Source organism: Chiloscyllium punctatum, chromosome 21 (genome assembly GCF_047496795.1).
Source record: "Chiloscyllium punctatum isolate Juve2018m chromosome 21, sChiPun1.3, whole genome shotgun sequence".
Lineage (NCBI taxonomy): Eukaryota > Metazoa > Chordata > Chondrichthyes > Orectolobiformes > Hemiscylliidae > Chiloscyllium > Chiloscyllium punctatum.
The window spans coordinates 5,701,264-5,723,763 of record NC_092759.1 but is presented as its reverse complement, the minus strand read 5'-3'; the positions used below and the strand labels follow the sequence as shown (position 1 = coordinate 5,723,763).

At 47.3% G+C, this 22,500-nt stretch overlaps 1 protein-coding gene across 1 annotated transcript in view; it reads right to left on the bottom strand.

Moving 5' to 3' along the window:
• The window catches only part of LOC140492547 (uncharacterized), a 128,127-nt gene that overhangs the window by 2,161 nt on the left and 103,466 nt on the right, over nt 1-22,500 (bottom strand). Inside the window, exon 18 of the mRNA XM_072591489.1 lies at nt 1-61. This exon is cut by the window's left edge and continues 2,161 nt beyond it. Within this exon, the coding sequence (XP_072447590.1) occupies nt 1-61 (61 nt within the window). The remainder of the gene's footprint in view (nt 62-22,500) is intronic.

Below are 22,500 nucleotides of genomic sequence, written 5' to 3'. Positions count from 1 at the left end.
GCTTTCAGGGGCACCAGCTCCATCTCGTCAATCCCATTCGAGACGGCCGATTTCCCAGTGACTGTGAACGAAAGGAAGGACACACAGATATTAACAGAGGTGAACAGGAGAGAGGGCAAGTGCAGAAAAGCTAAAGTAAATGTAGAGAGGCACTGGCAACCACATCGAGGTGACGGTCAAGAAAGCACAACAAGGTCTCTACTTCCTCGGGAGGCCACGGAACTTCGGCTGGTCCACAAGGACTCTTACCAATTTTTGAGGGTGCACTTACATCCCATCTGGATGCAACATAGTGTGGTTTGGCAACTGCTCTTCCCAGGACTGCAAGACTCTGCAGAGAGTTGTGAACACAGCCCAGTCCGTCACACAAACCAGCCTTCCGTCCATTAGCTTCATCTATATTTCCTGCCACCTGGGGAAAGGGATCTTGGAGTTCAAGTCCATAGCTCCCTGAAAGTGGCCACTCAGGTAGATAGGAGAAAGTGAGGACTGCAGGTACTGGAGATCAGAGCTGAAAAATGTGTTGCTGGAAAAGCGCAGCAGGTCAGGCAGCATCCGAGGAGCAGGAGAATCAATGTTTTGGGCATAAGCCCTTCTTCAGGAATGAGGAGGGTGTGCCAAGCAGGCTAAGATAAAAGGTAGGGAGGAGGGACTTAGAGGAGGGGCGTTGGGAATGCAATAGGTGGAAGGAGGTTAAGGTGTGGGTGATAGGCCAGAGAGGGGGCGGAGAGGTCAGGAAGAAGATTGCAGGTCAAGAAGGCGGTGCTGAGTACGAGGGTTGGGACTGAGATAAGGTGGGGGGAGGGGAAATGAGGAAGCTGGAGAAATCTGCATTCATCCCTTGTGGTTGGAGGATTCCTAGGCGGAAGATGAGGCGCTCTTCCTCCAGGCATCGTGTTGCCATGGTCTGGCGATGGAGGAGTCCAAGGACCTGCATGTCCTTGGCGGAGTGGGAAGGGGAGTTAAAGTGTTCAGCCACAGGGCGGTTGGGTTGGTTGGTCCGGGTGTCCCAGAGATGTTCTCTGAAATGTTCCGCAAGTAGGCGGCCTGTCTCCCCAATGTAGAGGAGGCCACATCGAGTGCAGCAGATGCAGTAAATGATGTGTGTGGAGGTGCAGGTGAATTTCTGACGGATATGGAAGGATCCCTTGGGGCCTTGGAGGGAAGTGAGGGGGGAGGTGTGGGCGCAAGTTTTGTATTTCCTACAGTTGCAGGGGAAGGTGCCGGGAGTGGAGGTTGGGTTGGTGGGGGGTGTGGACCTGACGAGGGTGTCGCGGAGGGAGTGGTCTTTCCGGAAGTAGATAGGTTGGAAAAGTGTAATGCTGCATAGGCACAGCAGGTCAGGCAGCATCTGAGGAGCAGCAGAGTCGATGTTTCGGGCATAAGCCCTTCTTCAGGAATGTGTGTGTGTGTGTGTGCGCGCGCGCGTGTGGTGGGGGGGGGTGCAGTAGCTGAGAGATAAATAGGAGGGTGGGGATGGCGATAGGGGTGCTAGGAATGTGATACTTAGATACAGGTGAGGCATGATAGTGATAGGTCAGAGGGGAGGGTGGTGAGGATAGATGGGGAAAAAAAGATGGACGAGAAGGTTCAACAGTTCATCAACTTCGCTAACACCTTCCATCCCCTTCGTGGACCTCTCCATCTCCATCTCCGGAGATCGACACAATACAGACATCTACTTCAAACCCATCAACTCCCATAGCTACCCGGACTAGGTCTCCTCCTACTCCCTCTCCTGTAAAAATGCCATCCCTTACTCCCAATTCCTCCGCCATATCTGCTTCCAGGAGGAGCAATTCCACTCCAGACCATCCCAGATGGCCTCCTAATTCAAGGACCGTAATTCCCCTCTCATGTGACCAACAATGCCCTCCAGTGCATCTCTTCCACCTCCCACACCTCTGCCCTTGAACCCCACCCCTCCCTCCAACTGTAATAAGGTGAGAACTCCCCTGGTCCTACCTTCTACCCTACTAATCTCTGGATGCAGTGCATTACCCTCGGCCATTTCCGCCACCTACAAACAGACCGCACCATCACAGATATATTTCCCTCCCCACCCCTATCTGCATTCTGCAAAGACCAAGCCTCCTGTGACTCCCTTGTTAGGTCCATGCCCCCCACTATCCCACCCCCTACACCCGGCACCTTCCCTTGCTGCCACAGGAGGTGTAAAACCTGCGCCGACACCTCCTCGCTCACCTCCGTCCAAGGCCACATCTGGCAGAGATTTTCCTGCACATCCACCAACCTCATCTACCGTGTCCATTGCTCTCAATGTGGTCTCCTCTACATTGGGGAGACAGGACGCCAATTCGCAGAATGTTTCAGAGAACATCTCTGAGATGGACACACCAAACAACCTCACTGCCCTGTTACCGAACACTTCAACTCCCCATTCCACTCCGTCAAGGACATGCAAGTCCTGGGCTTCCACCATATTCAAAGTCACCTGACGACTGGAGGAAGAAGGCTTCATCTTCCGCCTTGGGACCCTCCAACCACATGGCATCAACATCAACTTCACTAGTTTCCTAATCTCCCTCCACCCACCTCATCCTAGATCTAACCCTCCAACTCGGCACTGTCCTCTTGAAGTGTCCTACCTCTTTATTTTCCTTCCCACCTATCCGCTCTATCCCCCTCTCTGACCTATCACTATCACCACTCCCACCTGCATCTACCTATTGCCTTCCCAGCTACCTTCCCCCCACACTTCTATTTACCTCTCAACCCCCTTTCCCCAGCCCCCACATTCCTGATGATTGGCTTATGCCTGAAACATGAATTCTCCTGCTCTGTGGATGCTGCCTGACCTGCTGCGCTTTTCCAGCAATACATTTTTCAGCTCTGATTTCCAGCATCTGCAGTCCTCACTTTCTCCTAAGACTTTGGTCAGGCCACACAGTATTGTGTTCAATTCTGGTCGCCACATTACAGGAAGGATGCATGATGGCTCAGTGTTTTACACTGCTGCCTCACAGTGGCAGGGACCTGGGTTTGATTCCAGCCTCAGGTGAGTCTGTGTGTGGAGTTTGCACATTCTCCCCGTGTCTGCGTGGGTTTTCTCCGGGTGCTCCGCTTTCCTCCTACAGTCCAAAGGTGTGCAGGTTAGATGAATTGGCCATGCTAAATTGTCCGTAGTGTTCAGGGATGTGTAGATTAGGTGCACTAGTCAGAGCTAAATGTAGAGTAATAGGGTAGGGGAATGGGCTATGTGTGGACTTATTGGGCCAAATGGCCTGTTTCCACACAGTATAGATTCTATAATGTAGAGGCTTTGGAGAGGGTATCAGGATGCTGCCTGGTTTAGAGGGTATAAGCTACAAGGAGAGGTTAGAAAAACTTGGGTTGCTTTCTCTGGAGCGGCGGAGGCTGAGGGGAGACTTGATAGAAGTCTGTAAAATTATGAGATACTTAGGTAGGGTTGACGGTCAGAGTCTTTTTTTTTCCCTGGAGTTGAAATGTCTGAAACTAGGGGGCATGTATTTAAGGTGAGAGGGCAAGTTCAAAGGAGATGTGAGGGGTAAGTGTTTTACCCAGAGAGTGGTAGGAATCTGGAATACGCTGTCAGGAGTGGTGGTGGTGGAGGTAGATACAACAGAGGCATCTAAGAGACTTTTAGATAAGCAAGGAATGGAGGGAATGGGCCAAAGGCAGGCAAAAGGGATTTGTTTAATTTGGCAACATGTTTGGCACAACAGCGTCGACCAAAGGATCTGTTCCTGTGCTGTACTATTCTATGTCTGTTCCTGTGCTGTACTATTCTATGTTCTATGAAAGCAACTAACTTAATCAGAGACACCTCCCACCCCAGTTATACTCTCTTCTACTCTGTTTGGTCCGGCAGAAGATACAAAAGCTTAAATACACGTACAATAAATTCAAGAACTGCTTCTTCCCTGTTGTTATCAGACTTTTGAATCAACATCTTAATTGTTAATTCTGATCTCTCTCTCTCTCTTTCTTTCTCTCTCTGCATCTTCGCTGCAGTTGTAACACTGTGCCCTGTTCTGCTACTCTGTTGCACTTTGTATGGTACGACCTGCCTGCAGAGCAGGTCGTACAAAAGACCATTTTTCACTGTATCTCGGTACACATGACAACAATAAATCAATCAATCAATACGATAGCCTGGTCTCTAACTTATATGGCATACTCCTGCAGGTGTGATGACCTGCTGGGAATGATTCTTCACTGATCCACAGAGGGAGGAGGCAGCCTGTCTTGAATCTGTCTTAATGATGCTCTGCCAGTGTAAGTAGTAATTGCGTCTTCCTGCTGCCCTTGCTGCTATGTTTATTCCAATCTCTGCTGTCCCACATCCTAACTCACAGAGCATGTCCTGCTGAACCATTGCTCCCCCCCCCCGCTGACCCAGGTCTGGCTGTATCTCAATTTTAACTTTCCCACCCCTTGCTTTTGAATCCTTCCACGGGCTGGACTCCTCCAAGATCTTTGCACTCCTCCAATTCAGCCCCTTTCGCAAAATGAATCTCCTCCATTGATGGCCTTGCTTCCAGGGTGGATTGCCTGGGCTAAATTGTCCAGGGATGTGTAGGCTAGGTGCATTAGCCATGGGAAATGCAAGGTTACAGGGATGGGGCGCTCTTCAGCGTGTCCGTGCAGATTCAATAGGCCGAATGGCCTCTTTCCATCAGCTGCTGTGGTGGGATGTGAACCCACACGCCCAGAGCTTTGGCCTGGACCTGTCACTACACCACCATCCCCTCTGGTAAATTGCAGCCATGAGCTGATCAATACTTTCAGTCCTGACTTCTTTTATACAAATTATAAAGGAAACCCCATCCCCTCTTAATATGGGCCTTAAAATGCTAAGAATCAATTTTGATTTGATTTTTTTTGTAATCACGTGTACCGATGTTTTGCGAGCAGTACAGGCAGATGATAGCTAACAAGGACATAGAGATCATAGGGTGCTTAGACAGAGCGCGGCACACTGAGGTTATGGCTGCACAGGAGGGGCACGATGCAAGATCAACATTATCAACAAGGGAGCACCTCAGTTAAAATAGCAGAAAGATGGAAATGTTTAATATTTGCATGCTATATCAAAGACTCAATTTCCAGGATTACAACTCCAGGGACGGTAATTCAGAAGGGTAAGAAGGGGTGTACTATTTCAAGCAGGTGAGATGAGTTAACACACTCCATAACAGGGGTCAATGTATGAAGGCTCACTTTATTTTTGGCAGCAGTTGGAGTGGGAGGAGTGATAAAGGTAAAGCGATAGAGGAAGGTAAATTTTAAAAGATATAAATGCTTACCTCGTGTACAGGCGGGGCTCACACTGAGCAGTAGCGGACACGGGACTGCTGGGTAAACCAGGCTTTATATTTGGGTGGGTTACTTTACCCGAAACACTACTCAGGTAGTGTCTCCCACCCGTCCTCCACCTCTAACCAAAACAAAAGGTTCTGTGCGCCAATTGGTAAGGTGATTGGTTTCTTTATTTTTTTTTAGTTTTTCAGTAGTCTCGTTAGGAATTTAGAACAGTGGGAATGGAGGTTAGGGCAGTCGAATGTTCCTCCTGAAGAATGTATGAGGTAAGGATCACCACTAGTGTCCCTGCTGACTGCATCTGCGAGAAGTGCACCCAACTCCAGCTCCTCGAAAACCGCGTTAAGGAACTGGAGCTGGAGGAACTTTGGGTCATTGCGGAGGCGGAGGGGGGTTATTGAGAGGAGTTACAGGAAGGTAGTCACAATTCAGGTAAAAGATGAAGGTAGATGGGATACTGTCAGGAGACATAAAAGGAACCAGAAGGTGGTGCAGGGCCGTTCCTCTCAACAACAAGTATATTATTTTGGATACTGTTGGGGGTTACGACTTACCAAGGGTAAGCAATGAGGCACAGGTCTTTGGCACAGAACCTGTCCCTGTTGCTCAGAAGGGAAGAGGGAAGAGGAGCAGAGCATTAGTCATTGGGGACTCCATAGTTAGGGGGATAGACAGGAGGTTCTGTGGGAATGACAGAGACACATGTTTGGTGTGTTGCCCCCCAGGTGCCAGGATTTGTGACGTCTTTGATCGTGTTTTTGGGATGCTTGAGGGGGAGGGGGTGGGGGAGCAGCCCCAAGTCGTAGTCCATATAGTCACCAGTGACATAGGTAGGAAGAGAACTGGGGATTTAAAGCAGAAATTCAGGGAGCTAGGGTAGAAGCTCGGAGCTAGAACAAACAGAGTTGTTACTTCTGGTTTGTTGCCCATGCCATGTGCTCGCAAAATGGGGAATAGGGAGAGAGTGGAGTTGAACATGTTGCTACAAGGATGGTGCAGGAGGGAAGGTTTTGGATTCCTGGATAATTGAGGCTTTTTCTGGGGTTGTTGGGACCTCAACAAACAGGATGGTCTTCATCTGAACCAGAGGGGTACCAATATCCTGGGGTGGGGTGGTGGAATTTGCTAATGCTCTATGGGTGGGTTTAAACAAATTCAGCAGGGGGGTGGGAACCAAAATTGTAATTTGAATATATGGGAGGTTGAGTGTATTTAAGTCAGAACTAAGATTTCAAGATCGCAGGAAGGCACCGGCAGGCAAGAAGTTGGTTTGAAGTGTGTCTACTTCAACGCCAGGAGCATCAGGAATAAGGTGGGTGAACTTGCAGCATGGGTTGGTACGTGGGATTTGGATGTTGTGGCTATTTCAGAGACATGGATAGAACAGGGACAGGCATGATTATAGCAGGTTCAGGGATTTCGATGTTTAGTAAGAACAGAGAAGATGGTAAAAGAGGGGGAAGTGTGGCATTGTTAGTCAAGGACAGTATTACGGAGGCAGAAAGGACGTTTGAGGACTCCTCTACTGAGATAGGATGGGCTGAGATTAGAAATAATAAAGGAGGTTACTCTGTTGGGAGTTTTCTGTAGGTATCCAAATAGTTCTAGAGATGTAGAGGATAGGATAGCAAAGATGATCCTCCATAGGGGCGAGAGTGACAGGGTAGTTGTTGTGGGGGACTTCAACTTTCCAAATACTGACTGGGAATACTATAGTTCAAGTATTTTAGATGGGTCAGTTTTTGTCAAATTTGTGCAGGAGGGTTTCCTGACATAGGCCAACAAGGGGTGAGGCGACATTAGATTTGGTACTGGGTAATGAATCCTGACAGGTGTTAGATTTGGAGGTAGGTGAGCATTTTGGTGATAGTGACAACAATTTAGTTATGTTTACTTTAGCAATGGAAAGGGATAGGTATATACCACCGATATAGCTGGGGGAAAGGCAATTATAATGCGATTAAGCAAGATTCAGGATGCATAGGTTGAGGAAGGAAACTGCAGGGGATGGGGCACAATTGAAATGTGGAGCTTATTCAAGGACCAGTTACTGTGGATCCTTGATAAGTATGTACCGGTCAGGCAGGGAGTGCAGGAGCTGTGGTTTAGTAAGGAAGTTGAATCTCTTGTCAAGAGGAAGAAGAAGGCTTCTGTTAGGATGAGATGTGATGGCTCAGTTAGGGCACTTGAGAGGTACAAGTTAGCCAGGAAAGACCTAAAGAGAGAGCTAAAAAGAGCCAGGAGGGGACATAAGAGGTCATTGGCGGATAGGATCAAGGAAAACCCTACGGCTTTCTAGAGCTATATCAGGAATAAGAGAATGACTCAAGTAAGATTAGGGCCAAGAGTGTAGTGCTGGAAATGCACAGTAGGTCAGGCAGCATCCGAGGAGCAGGAAAATCAATGTTTCAGGCAAAAGCCCTTCATCATGACAATTTTCCTGCTCCTCGGATGCTGCCTGACCTGCTGTGCTTTTCCAGCACCACACTCTCAACTTTAATCTCCAACATCTGCAATCCTAATTTTCACCTAAGATTCAGGCAAATCAAGTATAGTAGTGAGAGGTTGTGCGTAGAGTCAGAGGAGGTAGGGGAAGCGCTAAGTGAGTACTTTTCGTCAGTATTCACACTAGAAAAAGACAACCGTTGAGGAGAATACTGAGACAAAGGCTATTAGACTAGATGGGATTGAGGTGCATAAGGAGGAGGTGTTACCAATTCTGGAAAGTGTATAAATAGATAAGTCCCCTGGGCTGGATGGGATTTATCCTAGGATTCTTTGGGAAGCCAAGGAGGAGATTGCCTAGCCTTTGACTTTGACCTTTTTGTCGTTATTGTCTACAGAAACAGTGCCAGAAGACTAGAGGATAGCAAATGTCATTCCCTTGTTCAAGAAGGGGAGTAAGGACAACCTTGGAAATTATAGACCTGTGAGCCTTACTTCAGTTGAGGGTAAAGTGTTGGAAAGGTTTATAAGATATAGGATTTACAATCATATAGAGACAAATAAGTTGATTAGGGATAGTCAACACGGTTTTGTGAAGGATGGGTCGTGCCTCACTAACCTTCTTTAGAAGGTGATCAAACAGGTCGATGAGTGTAAAGTGGTTGATGTGGTGTATGTGAATTTCAGTAAGGCATTTGATAAGTTCCCTACGGTAGGCTATTGCACAAAATACGGAAGCATGGGATTGAGGGTGATTTAGCAGTTTGGATCAGACATTGGCTAGCTGAAAGAGGATAGAGGGTGGTGGTTAATGGGAAATATTCATCCTGAAGTTCAGTTACTAGTGGGGTACTGCAAGGATCTGTTTGGGCCCACTGCTGTTTGTCATTTATATAAATGACCTGGATGAGGGCATAGAAGGATACGTTAGTAAATGTGCAGATGACACTATGTTTGGTAGAGTTGTGGATAGCGATGAAGGATGTTGTAGGTTACAGAGAGACATAGTTAAGCTGCAGAGCTGGGCTGAGAGGTGGCAAATGTAGTTTAATGTGGAAAAGTGTGAGGTGAGTCACTTTGGAGGGAGTAACAGGAATGCAAAGTACTGGGCTCATGGTATAATTCTTGGTAGTGTAGATGAGCAGAGAGATCTCGGTGTCCATGTACATAGATCCCTAAAAGTTGCCACCCAGGTTGATAAGGTTGTTAAGAAATCATATGGTGTGTCAGCTTTTATTGGTAGAGGGATTGGTAGACGGAACCATGCGATCATGCTGCAGCTGTACAAAACTCTGGTGCGGCCACATTTGGAGTATTGCGTACAGTTCTGGTCAACGCATTATAGGAAGGATGTGGAAGCTTTGGAAAGGGTTTAGAGGATGTTGCCTGGTATGGAGGGAAGGCCTTATTACAAGGAAAGGCTGAGGGCCTTGTGGCTGTTTTCATTGGAGAGAAGAAGTTTGAGACGCGACTTAATTGAGATATATAAGATAATCAGAGGGTTAGATAGGGCGGACAGCAAGAGCCTTTTTCCTTGGATAGCGATGGCTAGCATGAGGGGACATAGCTTTAAATTGAGGGGTAATAAATATAGGACAGATGTCAGAGATAGTTTCTTTACTCAGAGAGTAGTAGGGGTGTGGAACACCCTACCTGCAACAGTAGTAGACCCACCAATTTTAAGGACATTTAAACGGTCACTAGATAGGCATATGGACAAGAATGGAATAGTGTCGGTTAGATAGGCTTCCGGTTGATTCCACAGGTCGGCGCAACATTGAGGGTCGAAGGGCACTATAATGTTCTATGTTCTAAGGTTGAGGGCGCTGGCTGTTAACCTGTTCCTCAGCACCTTCACTTTCAGACATCTCAAAGACAGCCTCACCTGAAGCAGATGAACCTGCCTGAACTGTAAAGCATGTTTTAAGTGACAGGCAATCTGGGAGGTGAACTCACAGCTTTTAAGTCTGGAGTTTCTCAATTTCTTGGGTGGCCACAAGTCTCAAGATTAATGGGTGTTCATTACAGCAAGATAGAATTTCCTTTGTTCACACCCAATTTTCACTCCCCAACTGATGTCATTCAGTCTCCTCCACACATGCCCGCGTTCAGTAAATTGCTCCCAGCCATTACCTCACCAGCACTCGGGCTAATCCAAAACAGTCCAGAAACATCAATCAAAAATAAGCAGTGGAGCTTTTGTTCGACTGGGCTTTTAAAATACAGTTTTGCGTTGCAAATATGTCACGACAAGATGTTCTACTTCGACTCTGCATTTCACAGCAATATTGGACAGCGATTGTCAAGAGAAGCAATGATGACATGAGGAGAAACTTGTCAACACAGCGTGTGGTTAGGATCTGGAATTCCTGAAAAATGGGATGGGGGCAGGTTCCACTGAGGATTTCAAGAGGGAATTGGTTTCCCTTCAGAAAGGGAAAGATGGACAGCAGGGAGTGCCACTTGGTGAAGCGCTACTTTAGACAGTGAGCACTGGTATACAGTCCTCAAGGAAGGGTCCTGGTAGCTCTATGAGAAGTATGTGATATTTAAGCATAGGAGGACATTCGATCCATCATTCCAATGCTAATTCAGCACCAAAGCTCCATTTTTGCCATCACTAAGGAAAAAGCAATGGGGAAGGTGAAGGATCTGAAAGTGATTTAAACACCTGGACTGCAAGTTGCTGAACAAAGGCACCTTGGAATACAGGTTCATGGTTCCTTGAAAGCGGAGTCGCAGGAAAACAGGTTGGTGAAGAAGGCGTGAAGAAGGCGTTTGGTATGCTTTCCTTTATTGATCAGTGAATTGAGTACAGGAGTTGGGAGGTCATGTTGTAGCTGTAGAGGACATTGGTTAGGCCACTTTTGAAATATTGCGTCCAATTCTAGTGTCCCTGCTTTAGGAAGGATATTGTTAAACTTGAAAGGGTTCAGAAAAAAATTCACAAAACGTTGCCAGGATTAGAGGGCTTGAGCTATAGAGAGAGGCTGAATAGACCATAAGACATAGGAGTGGAAGTAAGGCCATTCGGCCCATCGAGTCCACTCCGCCATTCAATCATGGCTGATGGGCACTTCAACTCCACTTACCCGCATTCTCCCCGTAGCCCTTAATTCCTTGTGACCTCAAGAATCTATCAATCTCTGCCTTGAAGACATTTAGCGTCCCGGCCTCCACTGCACTCCGCGGCAGTGAATTCCACAGGCCCCCCACTCTCTGGCTGAAGAAATGTCTCCGCATTTCTGTTCTGAATTTACCCCCTCTAATTCTAAGGCTGTGTCCATGGGTCCTAGTCTCCTCGCCTAACGGAAACAATTTCCTAGCGTCCACCCTTTCCAAGCCATGTATTATCTTGTACGTTTCTATTAGATCTCCCCTTAATCTTCTAAACTCCAATGAATACAATCCCAGGATCCTCAACCGTTCCTCATATGTTAGACCTACCATTCCAGGGATCATCCGTGCGAATCTCTGCTGGACCTGCTCCAGTGCCAGTATGTCCTTCCTGAGGTGTGGGGACCAAAACTGGACACAGTACTCCAAATGGCGCCTAACCAGAGCTTTATAAAGTCTCAGTAGCACAACGGTGCTTTTATATTCCAACCCTCTTGAGATAAATGACAACATTGCATTTGCTTTCTTAATCACGGACACAACCTGCATGTTTACCTTTACAGAATCCTCGACTAGCACTCCCAAATCCCTTTGTACTTTGGCTTTACGAATTTTCTCACCGTTTAGAAAGTAGTCCATGCTTGTATTCTTTTTCCCAAAGTGCAAGACCTCACATTTGCTCACATTGAATTCCATAAATAGGCTGGGGCTGTTTTCCCTGGAGCGTCAGAGGCTGAGGGGTGACTTTGTAGAGGTTTACAAAATCATGAGGGGCACGGATAGAGTGAATAGTTAAGGTCTAGGTAGGGGAGGCAAAGGCATAGGTTTAAGGTGAGAGGGGAAAGGTCTAAAAGGGATCTAAGGGGTAACTTTTTCACATGCAGGGTGGTGTGCGTATGGAATGAGCTGCCGGAGGAAGTGGTGGAGGCTGGTATAATTACTAAATTTAAAGAGCATACGGATGGGTACACGAATAGGAAGGGCTTTGAACCGAAGGGTCTGTTTCCGTAATGTACAAGTCTATGACTACACCCGAGTTCTGAAGGAGATAACTGAGGAGATTGTGGAGGCATTGGTGGTGATCTTTCAGGAATCACCGGAGTCAGAGATGGTTCCAGAGGACTGGGAAGTGACTAAGGTAACACCCCTGTTTAAGAAGGGAAGGAGGGAGGCAAAAGGCAGGAAGCCAAAGGCCAGTTAGCCTCACCTCTATTGTTGGTAAGATGTTAAAAATGAAATTGTGGAGTACTTGTAAGTGCATGGGAAAACTGAGCTGAGTCAACACAACTTCATCAAGGGGACCTCATGCCAAATCTGTTAGAATTCTTTGAGGTGGTAATTGAGCAAGTTAGACAAAGGAGAGCCGGTGGATGTAATCTATTTGGATTTTCAGACAGCCTAGAACATAGAACATTACAGTGCAGTACAGAAGGCCATTCAGTCCTCAATATTGCGCCAATCTGTGGAACCAATCTGAATCCTACACTCTTCCATTTTCATCCATATGTTTATCCAATGACCATTTAAATGCCCTTAAAGTTGGCGAGTCCACTACTGTTGCAGGCAGTGCGTCCCATGCCCTCTGAGTAAAGAAACTACCTCTGACATCTGTCCTAAATCTATCACCCCTCAATTTAAAGCTATGCCCCCTTGTGCTTGCCATCACCATCCGAGGAAAAAGGCTCTCACTGTCCACCCTATCTAACCCTCTGATTATCTCATATGTCTCAATTAAGTCACCTCTCAAACTTCTTTTCTCTAACAAAAACAACCTCAAGTCCTCAGCCTTTCCTCATAAGATCTTCCCTCCATACCAGGCAACATCCTAATAAATCTCCTCTGAACCCTTGCCAAAGCTTCCACATCCTTCCTATAATGCGGTGATCAGAACTGTACGCAATACTCCAAGTGTGGACGCACCAGAGTCTTGAACAGCTGCAGCATGACCTAATGGCTCCATTCCTGATGAAGGGCTTTTGCCTGAAACATTGATTTTCCTGCTCCTTGGATGCTGCCTGACCTGCTGTGCTTTTCCAGCACCACTTTAATCTAGACTCTGATGGCTCCGAAACTCAATCCCTCTACCAATAAAAGCTAACACACCGTATGTCTTCTTAACAACCCTATCAACCTGGGTGGCAACTTTTAGGGATCTATGTACATGGACACTGAGATCTCTCTGCTCATCTACACTACCAAGAATCCTACCATTCGCCCAGTACCCTTTATTCCTGTTGCTCCTTCCAAAATGAATCACCTCACACTTTTCTGCATTAAACTCCATTTGCCACCTCTCAGCCCAGCTCTCCAACTTATGTATGTCTTTCTGCAACCTGCAACATTAGATTAGATTAGATTTCCTACAGTGTGGAAACAGACCCTTCGGCCCAACCAGTCCACACCAACCCTCCGAAGAGTAACCCAACCAGACCCACTTCCTTCAGACTAATGCACCTAACACTGTGGGCAATATAGCATGAGCTGAAAATGTGTTGCTGAAAAAGCGCAGCAGGTCAGGCAGCATCCAAGGAGCAGGAGAATCGACGTTTCGGGCATGAACCGTTCTTCAGGAAACATAGCATGGCCATATAGCATGGCCAATTCACCTGACCTGCACATCTTTGGACTGTGGGACAAAACTGGAGCACCCGGAGGAAATCCATGCAGACGCGGGGAGAATGTGCAAACTCCACACAGACAGTCGCCCGAGGCTGGAATCGAACCTGGGAAGCTGGTGCTGTGAGGCAGTAGTGCTAACCACTGAGCATCCTTCAACATTATCCACAACTCCACCGACCTTAGTGTCATTCACAAATTTACTAACCCATTCTTCTACGCCCTCAACCAGGTCATTTATAAAAATGACAAAGAGCAGTGGACCCAAAACAGATCTTTGTTGCACACCACTAGTAACTGAACTCCAGGATGAACATTTCCCATCAACCACTGCCCTCTGTCTTCTTTCAGCTAGCCAATTTCTGATACAAACCACTAAATCACCCTCAATCACATGTCTCTGTATTTTGTGTAATAGCCTACCGTGGGGAACCTTATCAAAAGCCTTACTGAAATCCATATACACCACATCAACCGCTTTACCTTCATCCACCTGTTTGGTCACCTTCTCAAAGAACTCAATAAGGCTTGTGAAGCACAACCTACCCTTCACAAAACCGTGTTGACTATCCTTAATTGACTTATTCCTCTCTCAATGATTATAAATCCTATCTCTTAAACCTTTTCCAAGTCTTTACCCACATCTGTGTTGGATTGCTATTTGTGCCGGTTAAATTTCACTCTTTCAAGGGCAGTGGTGAGGAAGGAGGGAAAGCTGCAAAGGGAAACACCAATAGGGTTTAAGTTAAGGGTGTGCCATTTGGATTTTAAGATATGATTCTTGAAGGGAAAGAGAAGCAGCTCTACCAACAAACTTAAACAGCAACTAATGAACCTAATGGGTGGCATGGTGGCACAGTGGTTAGCACTGCTGCCTCACAGCGCCAGAGACCGGGGTTCAATTCCCACCTCAGGCCACTGACTGTGTGGAGTTTGCACATTCTTCCCGTGTCTGTGTGGGTTTCCTCCGGGTGCTCCGGTTTCCTCCCACAGTCCAAAAATGTGCAGGTTAGGTGAATTGGCCATGCTAAATTGCCCGTAGTGTGCGGGGCAAGGGTAAATGTAGCGGAATGGGTCTGGATGGGTGCGCTTCGGCAGGTCGGTGTGGACTTGTTGGGCTGAAGGGCCTGTTTCCACATTCTAAGTAATTTAATCTAATGAACCGAAAGGATCCATTAGATACCACTAGCAAAACTCATGTCATTTACAAGATACCTTGCAAGAACTGAAAAATACATTACCTCGGACAAACTAGCAGGAAACTTGCCACCAGAATACATGAACACTAACTGGCCACCAAAAGACACGACCCACTCTCACTAATTTCCATACATACAGACAAAGAGGTCACGACTTTGACTGGGACAACACACATCCTAGGACGGGTGAAACAAAGACACGCACGAGAATTCTTAGAGGTATGCCATTCTAACCAGAACTCCATCAATAAACACATCCACCCTCCCTTGATAAAAAGAGCCGGAAATGATATCACCCACCTTAAGAAACCAAGATCTATAAACAGAGAGGTGGGACATACCACCAGCACTTCACCGGCGACTCTCACTGATGACGTTACTTAGTATGGTGACGAAACGTCAGAAAACAAACCCTCCAGCTCAGTGAGCTAACTTACATACTTATCATCAACCTGAGCTCCAAATCTGCTCAAAAATCGCTAGGAGCTATCCTTGTAAGAGAAAATAGAATACAAATATGTGGTACACAGAGAAACAGCCTAACTGGTATGTGCTAACGTTCACAAGCCTACTACCACTCTTTCTGTATCCAATTCTTTCAATATAGTAAAAGAATACTGGTCACAAATACAGAGTAAAGTCTCAATAAGCACTACAATGCAAAACAGTCACTGTCACAATGTAAAGGATGATGTCCTCAGGTGGCAAACATATCTGTTCTTACAGCTTAGCTACACCTAGTGAAAATAAAACACAGAACTGCGGGTGTTGGGAAGCTGAAACAAAAAACAGGAATTGCTGGAGAAACTCAGCAGGTCTGGCAGTATCAGTGGAGAGAGAAACAGAGACAATATTTTGGGTCCAGGTGACTTGAGACACCTAAAAAAGTCTGGTGATTCTTCTTCAGAACTGATAGTAGCGAGGAAAAGGTAGTGTTTATGGTAAAGACAGGGATTGGAGGAGGGAGGGTAAAGGAGTAAGTGAGAGATGGAGACAGTGTTCAGCGAGACAGAAAGACAGTGAGGCATAATGGTAAGCCATGGAGAAAGAAAAGCTGATAATGGAGACCATAAGTAGGTGGAAATGTGCATGCTGTATATCTCTATGACTCTATATCATGACAGGATCGAAAAGGGTGGTGCTGGACATTCAGGGACCGCAAATGTCCCCTCCCACATGATCAACAATGCCCTCCAACGTATCTCCTTCACTTCCCGCATCTCCACCCTTGAACCCCATCCCTCCAACTGCAACAAGGATAGAACCCCCTGGTCCTCACCTTCTGCCCCACTAAACTCCAGATACAGCTGATAATCCCCCGCCATTTCTGCCACCTACAATCAGACTCCACCACCAGAGATATATTTCCCTCCCCATCCCTACCAGTATACTGCAGAGACCATTCCCTCTGCGACTCCCTTGTGAGGTCCACTCCCTTCCCCCACCAACCCACACCCGGCACCTTCCGTTGCCGTCGTCCAAACCTCCACCTTCACCTCCGTCCAAGGCCCCAAAGGACCTCTTCACATCCAGCAGAGATTTTCATACACATCCACCCACCTCACCTACTGTGTCTGTTGCTCTCGATGTGGTCTCCTTTACACTGGGAAGACAGGACACCAACGCATGGAGCATTTCAGGAACGCCTCTGGGACACACACACACACACACCAAACAACCACACCGCCCTGTGGCTGACTACTTCAACTCCCCCCCCCCCCCCCCCCCCCCCTCACCCCTCCCAAAGACATGCAAGTCCTGGGCCTCCTCCACCGCCAAATCAAAATTGCCCGCCAACTGGAAGAAAAACGCCTCATCTTCCACCTTGGGACCCTCCAACCACACTGCATCAACATCCACTTCACCATCTCCCTCCCCCTACCTCATCCCAAATCCAACCCTCCAACTCGGCACTGCCCTCTTGAACTGTCCCACCTGTCCATCTTCCTTCCCACCTATCCATTCCAGCCTCCTCTTCGACCTATCATTCACCCCACTATCTGCACTGACCTATCACCTTCCCAGCTACCTCCCCCACAGCCCCAACCCCATCCTCCTATTTATCTGTCATCCCCCTTCCCCCTCCACATTCCTTACGAAGGGGTTATGCCCAAAATGTCGACTCTCCTGCTACCCGGATGCTGCCTGACCTGCTGTGCTTTTCCAGCACGATCCTTTTTGACCATGATTTCTCTAGCATCTGCAGTCCTCACTTTCTCCATACCAGGATCTAAAGTTATTGAGCCTGACACTGAGTGATGAAGGCTGAAGAGTCCCCACCTGGAAAATGAGATGATGTTCCCAGCTTGACACAAGCCTCACTGAAGCACTATAGAAGGCATGAGACCAAAAAATGTTGGCCGGAGAAATGTTGGTGTGTTGAAGTGGCAGACAACTGAAAGCTTGGGGACAGTTGTGTGGACAGTATATAGATTTTCGCAAAGTGGTCACCCAGTCTGCATTTCATCCCCCAGTGTAGAAGAGACCACATTGTGAGCAGTGCTATTTGTTTCTATTTGTAACTCATTGTGCCATAGTTTATCAGTCACTGACTAAGAACAGTAAAGTGACTTTGTCCATGATAGAACTTGTATGGTTTTCATTTCAGTAACAAACACAGAGAGATCGCTGGAGAAACATTTGTGGAGAGAGGAAGCGCCTTAGCGTTTTGATTCCAGTATGACTCCATGTCGAAACTGTGCAGAACGTTGGCTCGGCCGTTGATGGAGTACTGTGCGCAGTTCTGGCCAGCAAACTACAGGAACAATGCCATCGTCCTGGAGAAGGTAAAGAGGAGATCCACCAGGATGTTGAGTGGGATGGAGCATTTCAGAGATGGAGGCTATGAGGGGGTTGGGGAGCTGACAGAGAAGCTAACACCATGAAGGGGCATGGACAAGGTGAACAGAAAGCAGCTGTCCCCCTTAGTCAAAGGGTCAATTACAAACGGGCATAATTTTAAAGTGGAACTTAGGAGGTTTCGAGGGGTTTTGAGGAAATCATTTTTTTCACCCAGGGGGTGGCATGGGTCTGGAATGCAGTACTTGGGAGCGTAGTTGAGATGGGAAACTCCACAGCTTTTAAAATGTACTTGGATGAGCTCTTGAAGCATCATAACATTGAAGCCCTTGTGCAAGAAAGTGGGACTAGTGTAGGTAACAGTGTACTTTTGGGCTGCACAAATTCAATGGGCCAAAAGGCCTCTTCTGTACAATTCAATTCTTTGGAACACGAGGACTTAAAACATTGACATTGTTTCTCTCTCCACAGATCCTACCAGACCTACCGAGTTTCCCCAGAACTTTCTGCTTGTATTCCAGGTTTCCAGCATCCAGTATGCTTTGCTTTTGTTTCATTTCAGTATTCTCACCAAACAAAAATCAGGGGTGGGTTCCACAACGAGCAGGCTATCTACTCCACCAGGTCACCTCACAGATCAATGTATCTGTCACATTATAATCATAAGACACAAGAGCAGAATTATGCCGTTCCACCCATCGATTCATCATTCGATCATGGCTGATATGTTTCTCAACCCCATGCTCCTACCGCTCCCCCCATAACCCTTGATCCCCTTCACTAATCAAGAACCTATCCATCTCTGTCTTAGAGACACTCACAGACTTGGCCACCACAGTGCTCTGCGGCAATGAGTTGCACAGATTCACCACCCTCTGGCTGAAGAAACTCCTCCATCAACGTTCGCTAGGCTAAAAGAGATATTTGCTCTTGTTGAATATGGCATCCTAGCCTGTAATAATTACTGAAAAGTATTGAGCCAAATAGTGATTTGAACCAGGGTCAGGTGGATCACATTGACTGTGAGATCTTTGAATGGGACTGTTAGCCTGGGCCAATCAGGGAGACCTGGCTGACAGGTATCATCAGGAGATTCAGAAGGTCTCCTCACTCTAGGGACTGGCTTTGAGCTGGCTGGTCACAGCCCATGTAGAGTGCACATGTAAATAAAGAGTGACTTGGTGACGGGATACTAGCCTCTGTGCAGCTATTTCAAGCTTTTTTCTGTCTCTTCTGTTTAGAGAAGGAGTCCACCACAACACATCATCAGTTTGAAGGATAACAGGGAATTTATAAGTGATGGAGTGGCAAAACCATTGCACTCATATTTTGGAGGTCTAGATTAACCCTCTGGGTTCAATCACACCACAGTGGTGGTGGAAATTAAATTCAATTGAATAAAATCTGGAATTCTAACGCTAGTCTCAACAATACTGACCATGACAATCATCATCGATTGACATAAAGACTCACTAACACCTTTATTAGTTTTTTTTACATTACATTAGATTACATTCCCTACAGTATGGAAACAGGCCATCTGGCCCAGCAAGTCCACACCGATCCTCCGAAGATTAACCCACCCAGACCCATTCCCCTACACTTACCCAAACTATGGGCAATTTAGCATGGCCAATTTGCCTGGCTTGCAAATTTTTGGATTGTGGGAGGAAACCAGAGCACCCAGAGGAAGCCCATACAGACATGGGGAGAATGTGCAAACTCCATACAGACAATGGCCCAAGGCAGGAATTGAACCCGGCTCCCTGGCACTGTGAGGCAGCGGTGCTAACCACTGAGCCACTGTGCCACCCAGAAGGCAAAGAAATCTAAGAGCGTGCATAGAGGAGATGCTGGCCCCATTGTAAGTGACTGGAATGATAATCTACCAGCCCAGGCTAATGCTCCAGGGACACAGATTCAATTCCCACCCAAGGTAGGTGGTGAAACTTACATTTCCAATGAATAAAATCTGAGCTTGAGGAATAGTCTCAGTGGCGGCAACAATGAAATCATAGGTGATTGATGTACAAACCCGCCAGGTCTGTAATGCCCTTTGGAAAAAGCGAATATTCTATCCTTACCCAGTCTGGCCTACAGGTGACTCCAGTCTCTGAAATGTCTGACCAGCCCACTCAGTTCAAAAAGCAATTACGACTGGGCTACAAATGCTGGCAACTGTCCAGCGACACCCACACATTCCACAAAATCATTTTTAAAAAAAAGGGCTGGTCGATTCAGTCGGGCTGACACAGGGAATCAAAACATCAGCTCCTTAAAATTAAAGATCGCTCGGAAGGGTTCGTTACAACGTCAAACGTTTTCCGCCAGATCTTCCACTAGAAACTATGACAGAGGAGATAGCTTATGCAGTTATTGCCACGTTGTTAATTGTTGTAAAGGTATAACTTGAAAATGAATCACTCAATATTTCTAGCCCAGCCGGTGTACACTGCGTGTCTTCCAACCCACTCAGCAAACAGTGGGTGACAGGACTTGCTTAGAGGAAGCCACAAGCAGAGGGACCACCTTGCAGCAGGAGGGACTAGCACAGCTGGAAACACGTGCAGAGGGTAATGCAAGGAGCCGGGACACTGCCTCACGTCGTGAGAAATGGGGTGTGCAGGGGAAGGCAAGAAACCGAGACTCCTTCAGAACTGGCACTGTGGGGGGGAGTAAGGTCACCGTCACTGTGAGAAAAGTGATCCCCATCAGGCTGTGTTATTGAAATGCCAACACTACGTTCTCCGCTGAGAGCTAAGTTCTCCCGGACCTGAGACTTATCCGTGAGCAGAAAAACGTTTTCGACCGGAACGCTTTGTTTCAGCACACGACCAACATTCCTGAAGAAGGACTTTTGTCGACTCTCCTGCTCCTCGGATGCTGCCTGACGTGCTGCATTTTTCCAGCACTGCACTCTCAACTCTATCGCCCTATCTGTCAATCAACAGCACCCCTGCCCCACTTACATCCCCAAATCAGCTCTCTACGTTTTTGCAGAAGCTTTCCTGTTATTTTGAATCACCTGAGAATGAAGATGCAGCACACCCTTTAAAGCTCAAATCTCAATACAGCCAGATCATGATTAAGCCAACTGCTGAGGGGACCAACTCAATGCCTGCCCCTAATTTAAAAAAAACCTACCTTTCTAAACAATCTGTTCTTCTGTTTTTATTCACTCAAGGGATGTGGGCGGCTCTATATATGACAGCATTTACTGCCCATCCCTAACTACCCAGAGGACAGTTCAGTATCATCCACATTGCTGTGGGTCTGGAGTCACCAGACCAGGTAAGGATGGCAGTTTCCTGCCCTAAAGGATATTAGTGAACCAGATGGGACATTCCCCAACAATTAACAATGGATTCACGGTCATCATTAGACTCTTAATACCAAGTGATTTTTTTTAAAAATTGCATTGATTCTATCATTTGCCGTGGCAGGATTTGAACTACAATGAACCACAGTGCAAGTTGGATGAACAACACCTCATGTTCCACCAGGGCAGCCTAGAGGCCGGAGGGACTCAACATTGAGTTCTCCAATTTCGAATAACCTCCCTCTCTATCTCCCAACTCCCTTCCCAGCCCTCACCCATCCCTTCCACTGCTCCCTGCCACCCACTGGATTCATTCCACCCATTGACCAACCAGGTCATGCCCCCTACCTGTCTCCACCTATCCCCCACTTCACCACCTTGCCCCGCCACCCCTAGTCCTGAAGAAGGGTTACACCCGAAACATCGACTTCTCCACCTCCTGATTCTGTTGAGTGTGTTTTGCTGGAATGATTCCTGATGAAGGGCTCTGGCCCGAAACGTCCCCTCTCCTGCTCCTCGGATACTGCCTGACCGGCTGTGCTTTTCCAGCAACACACTCTCAACTCTGATCTCCAGCATCTGCAGACCTCACTGTCTCCCATCTTCGGATGCTGCCTGGCTTGCTGTGTTCTTCCAGCCTCCTGCCTGTCTATTGTGGCAAGATTTGAACCTGGGTTCCTGGAACATTAGCTGAGTTTCTGGGTTAATACTGTAGGGTAAACACCACCATGCTATTGTCTCCCATGCAGAGATGTTACTACACATCTTTGGACCATGTGAAACTTGAACCTGGATCTCCCGGGTCCTGGGGTGGGGACATTGACACTGTTCCAGAAGTTACAAAATTCTGCCATGTAGCAGCATTGTTTTCCCTCATGGATACTGTTAAGGACTTCATTGCTCAGAACGTTGAGTATAGGAGCGGGGATATCATGTTGAGGTTGTGCAGTGTGTTTAGATTAGATTACTTACAGTGTGGAAACAGGCCCTTCGGCCCAACAAGTCCACACCGCCCCGCCGAAGCGCAACCCACCCCTACTCCTACATCTACACCTTACCTAACACTACGGGCAATTTAGCATGGCCAATTCACCTGACCTGCACATCTTTGGAGTGTGGGAGGAAACCCACGCAGACACAGGGAGAACGTGCAAACTCCACACAGAGAGTCGCCTGAGGCGGGAATTGAACCCGGATCTCTGGCGCTGTGAGGCAGCAGTGCTAACCACTGTGCCACCGTGCCGCCCACAATAGATTAGATTAGATTACTTACAGTGTGGAAACAGGCCCTTCGGCCCAACATGTCCACACCGCCCCACCGAAGCGCAACCCACCCCTACTCCTACATTTACCCCTTACCTAACACTATGGATAATTTAGCATGGCCAATTCACCTGACCTGCACATCTTTGGACTGTGGGAGGAAACCGGAGCACCCGGAGGAAACCCACGCAGACACGGGGAGAATGTGCAAACTCCACACAGTCAGTCGCCTGAGGGGGGAATTGAACCCGGGTCTCTGGCGCTGTGAGGCAGCAGTGCTAACTACTGTGCCACCGTGCTACCCCGTGTTGGTGAGGCTACTTTTGGATTACTGGGTATAGTTCTGGTCACCCTGTTACAGAAAAGATGTTATTAAATTGGAGAGAGTTCAGAAAGGATTTACCAGGACATTGCCATTTTTGAGTTATAAGGAGATGC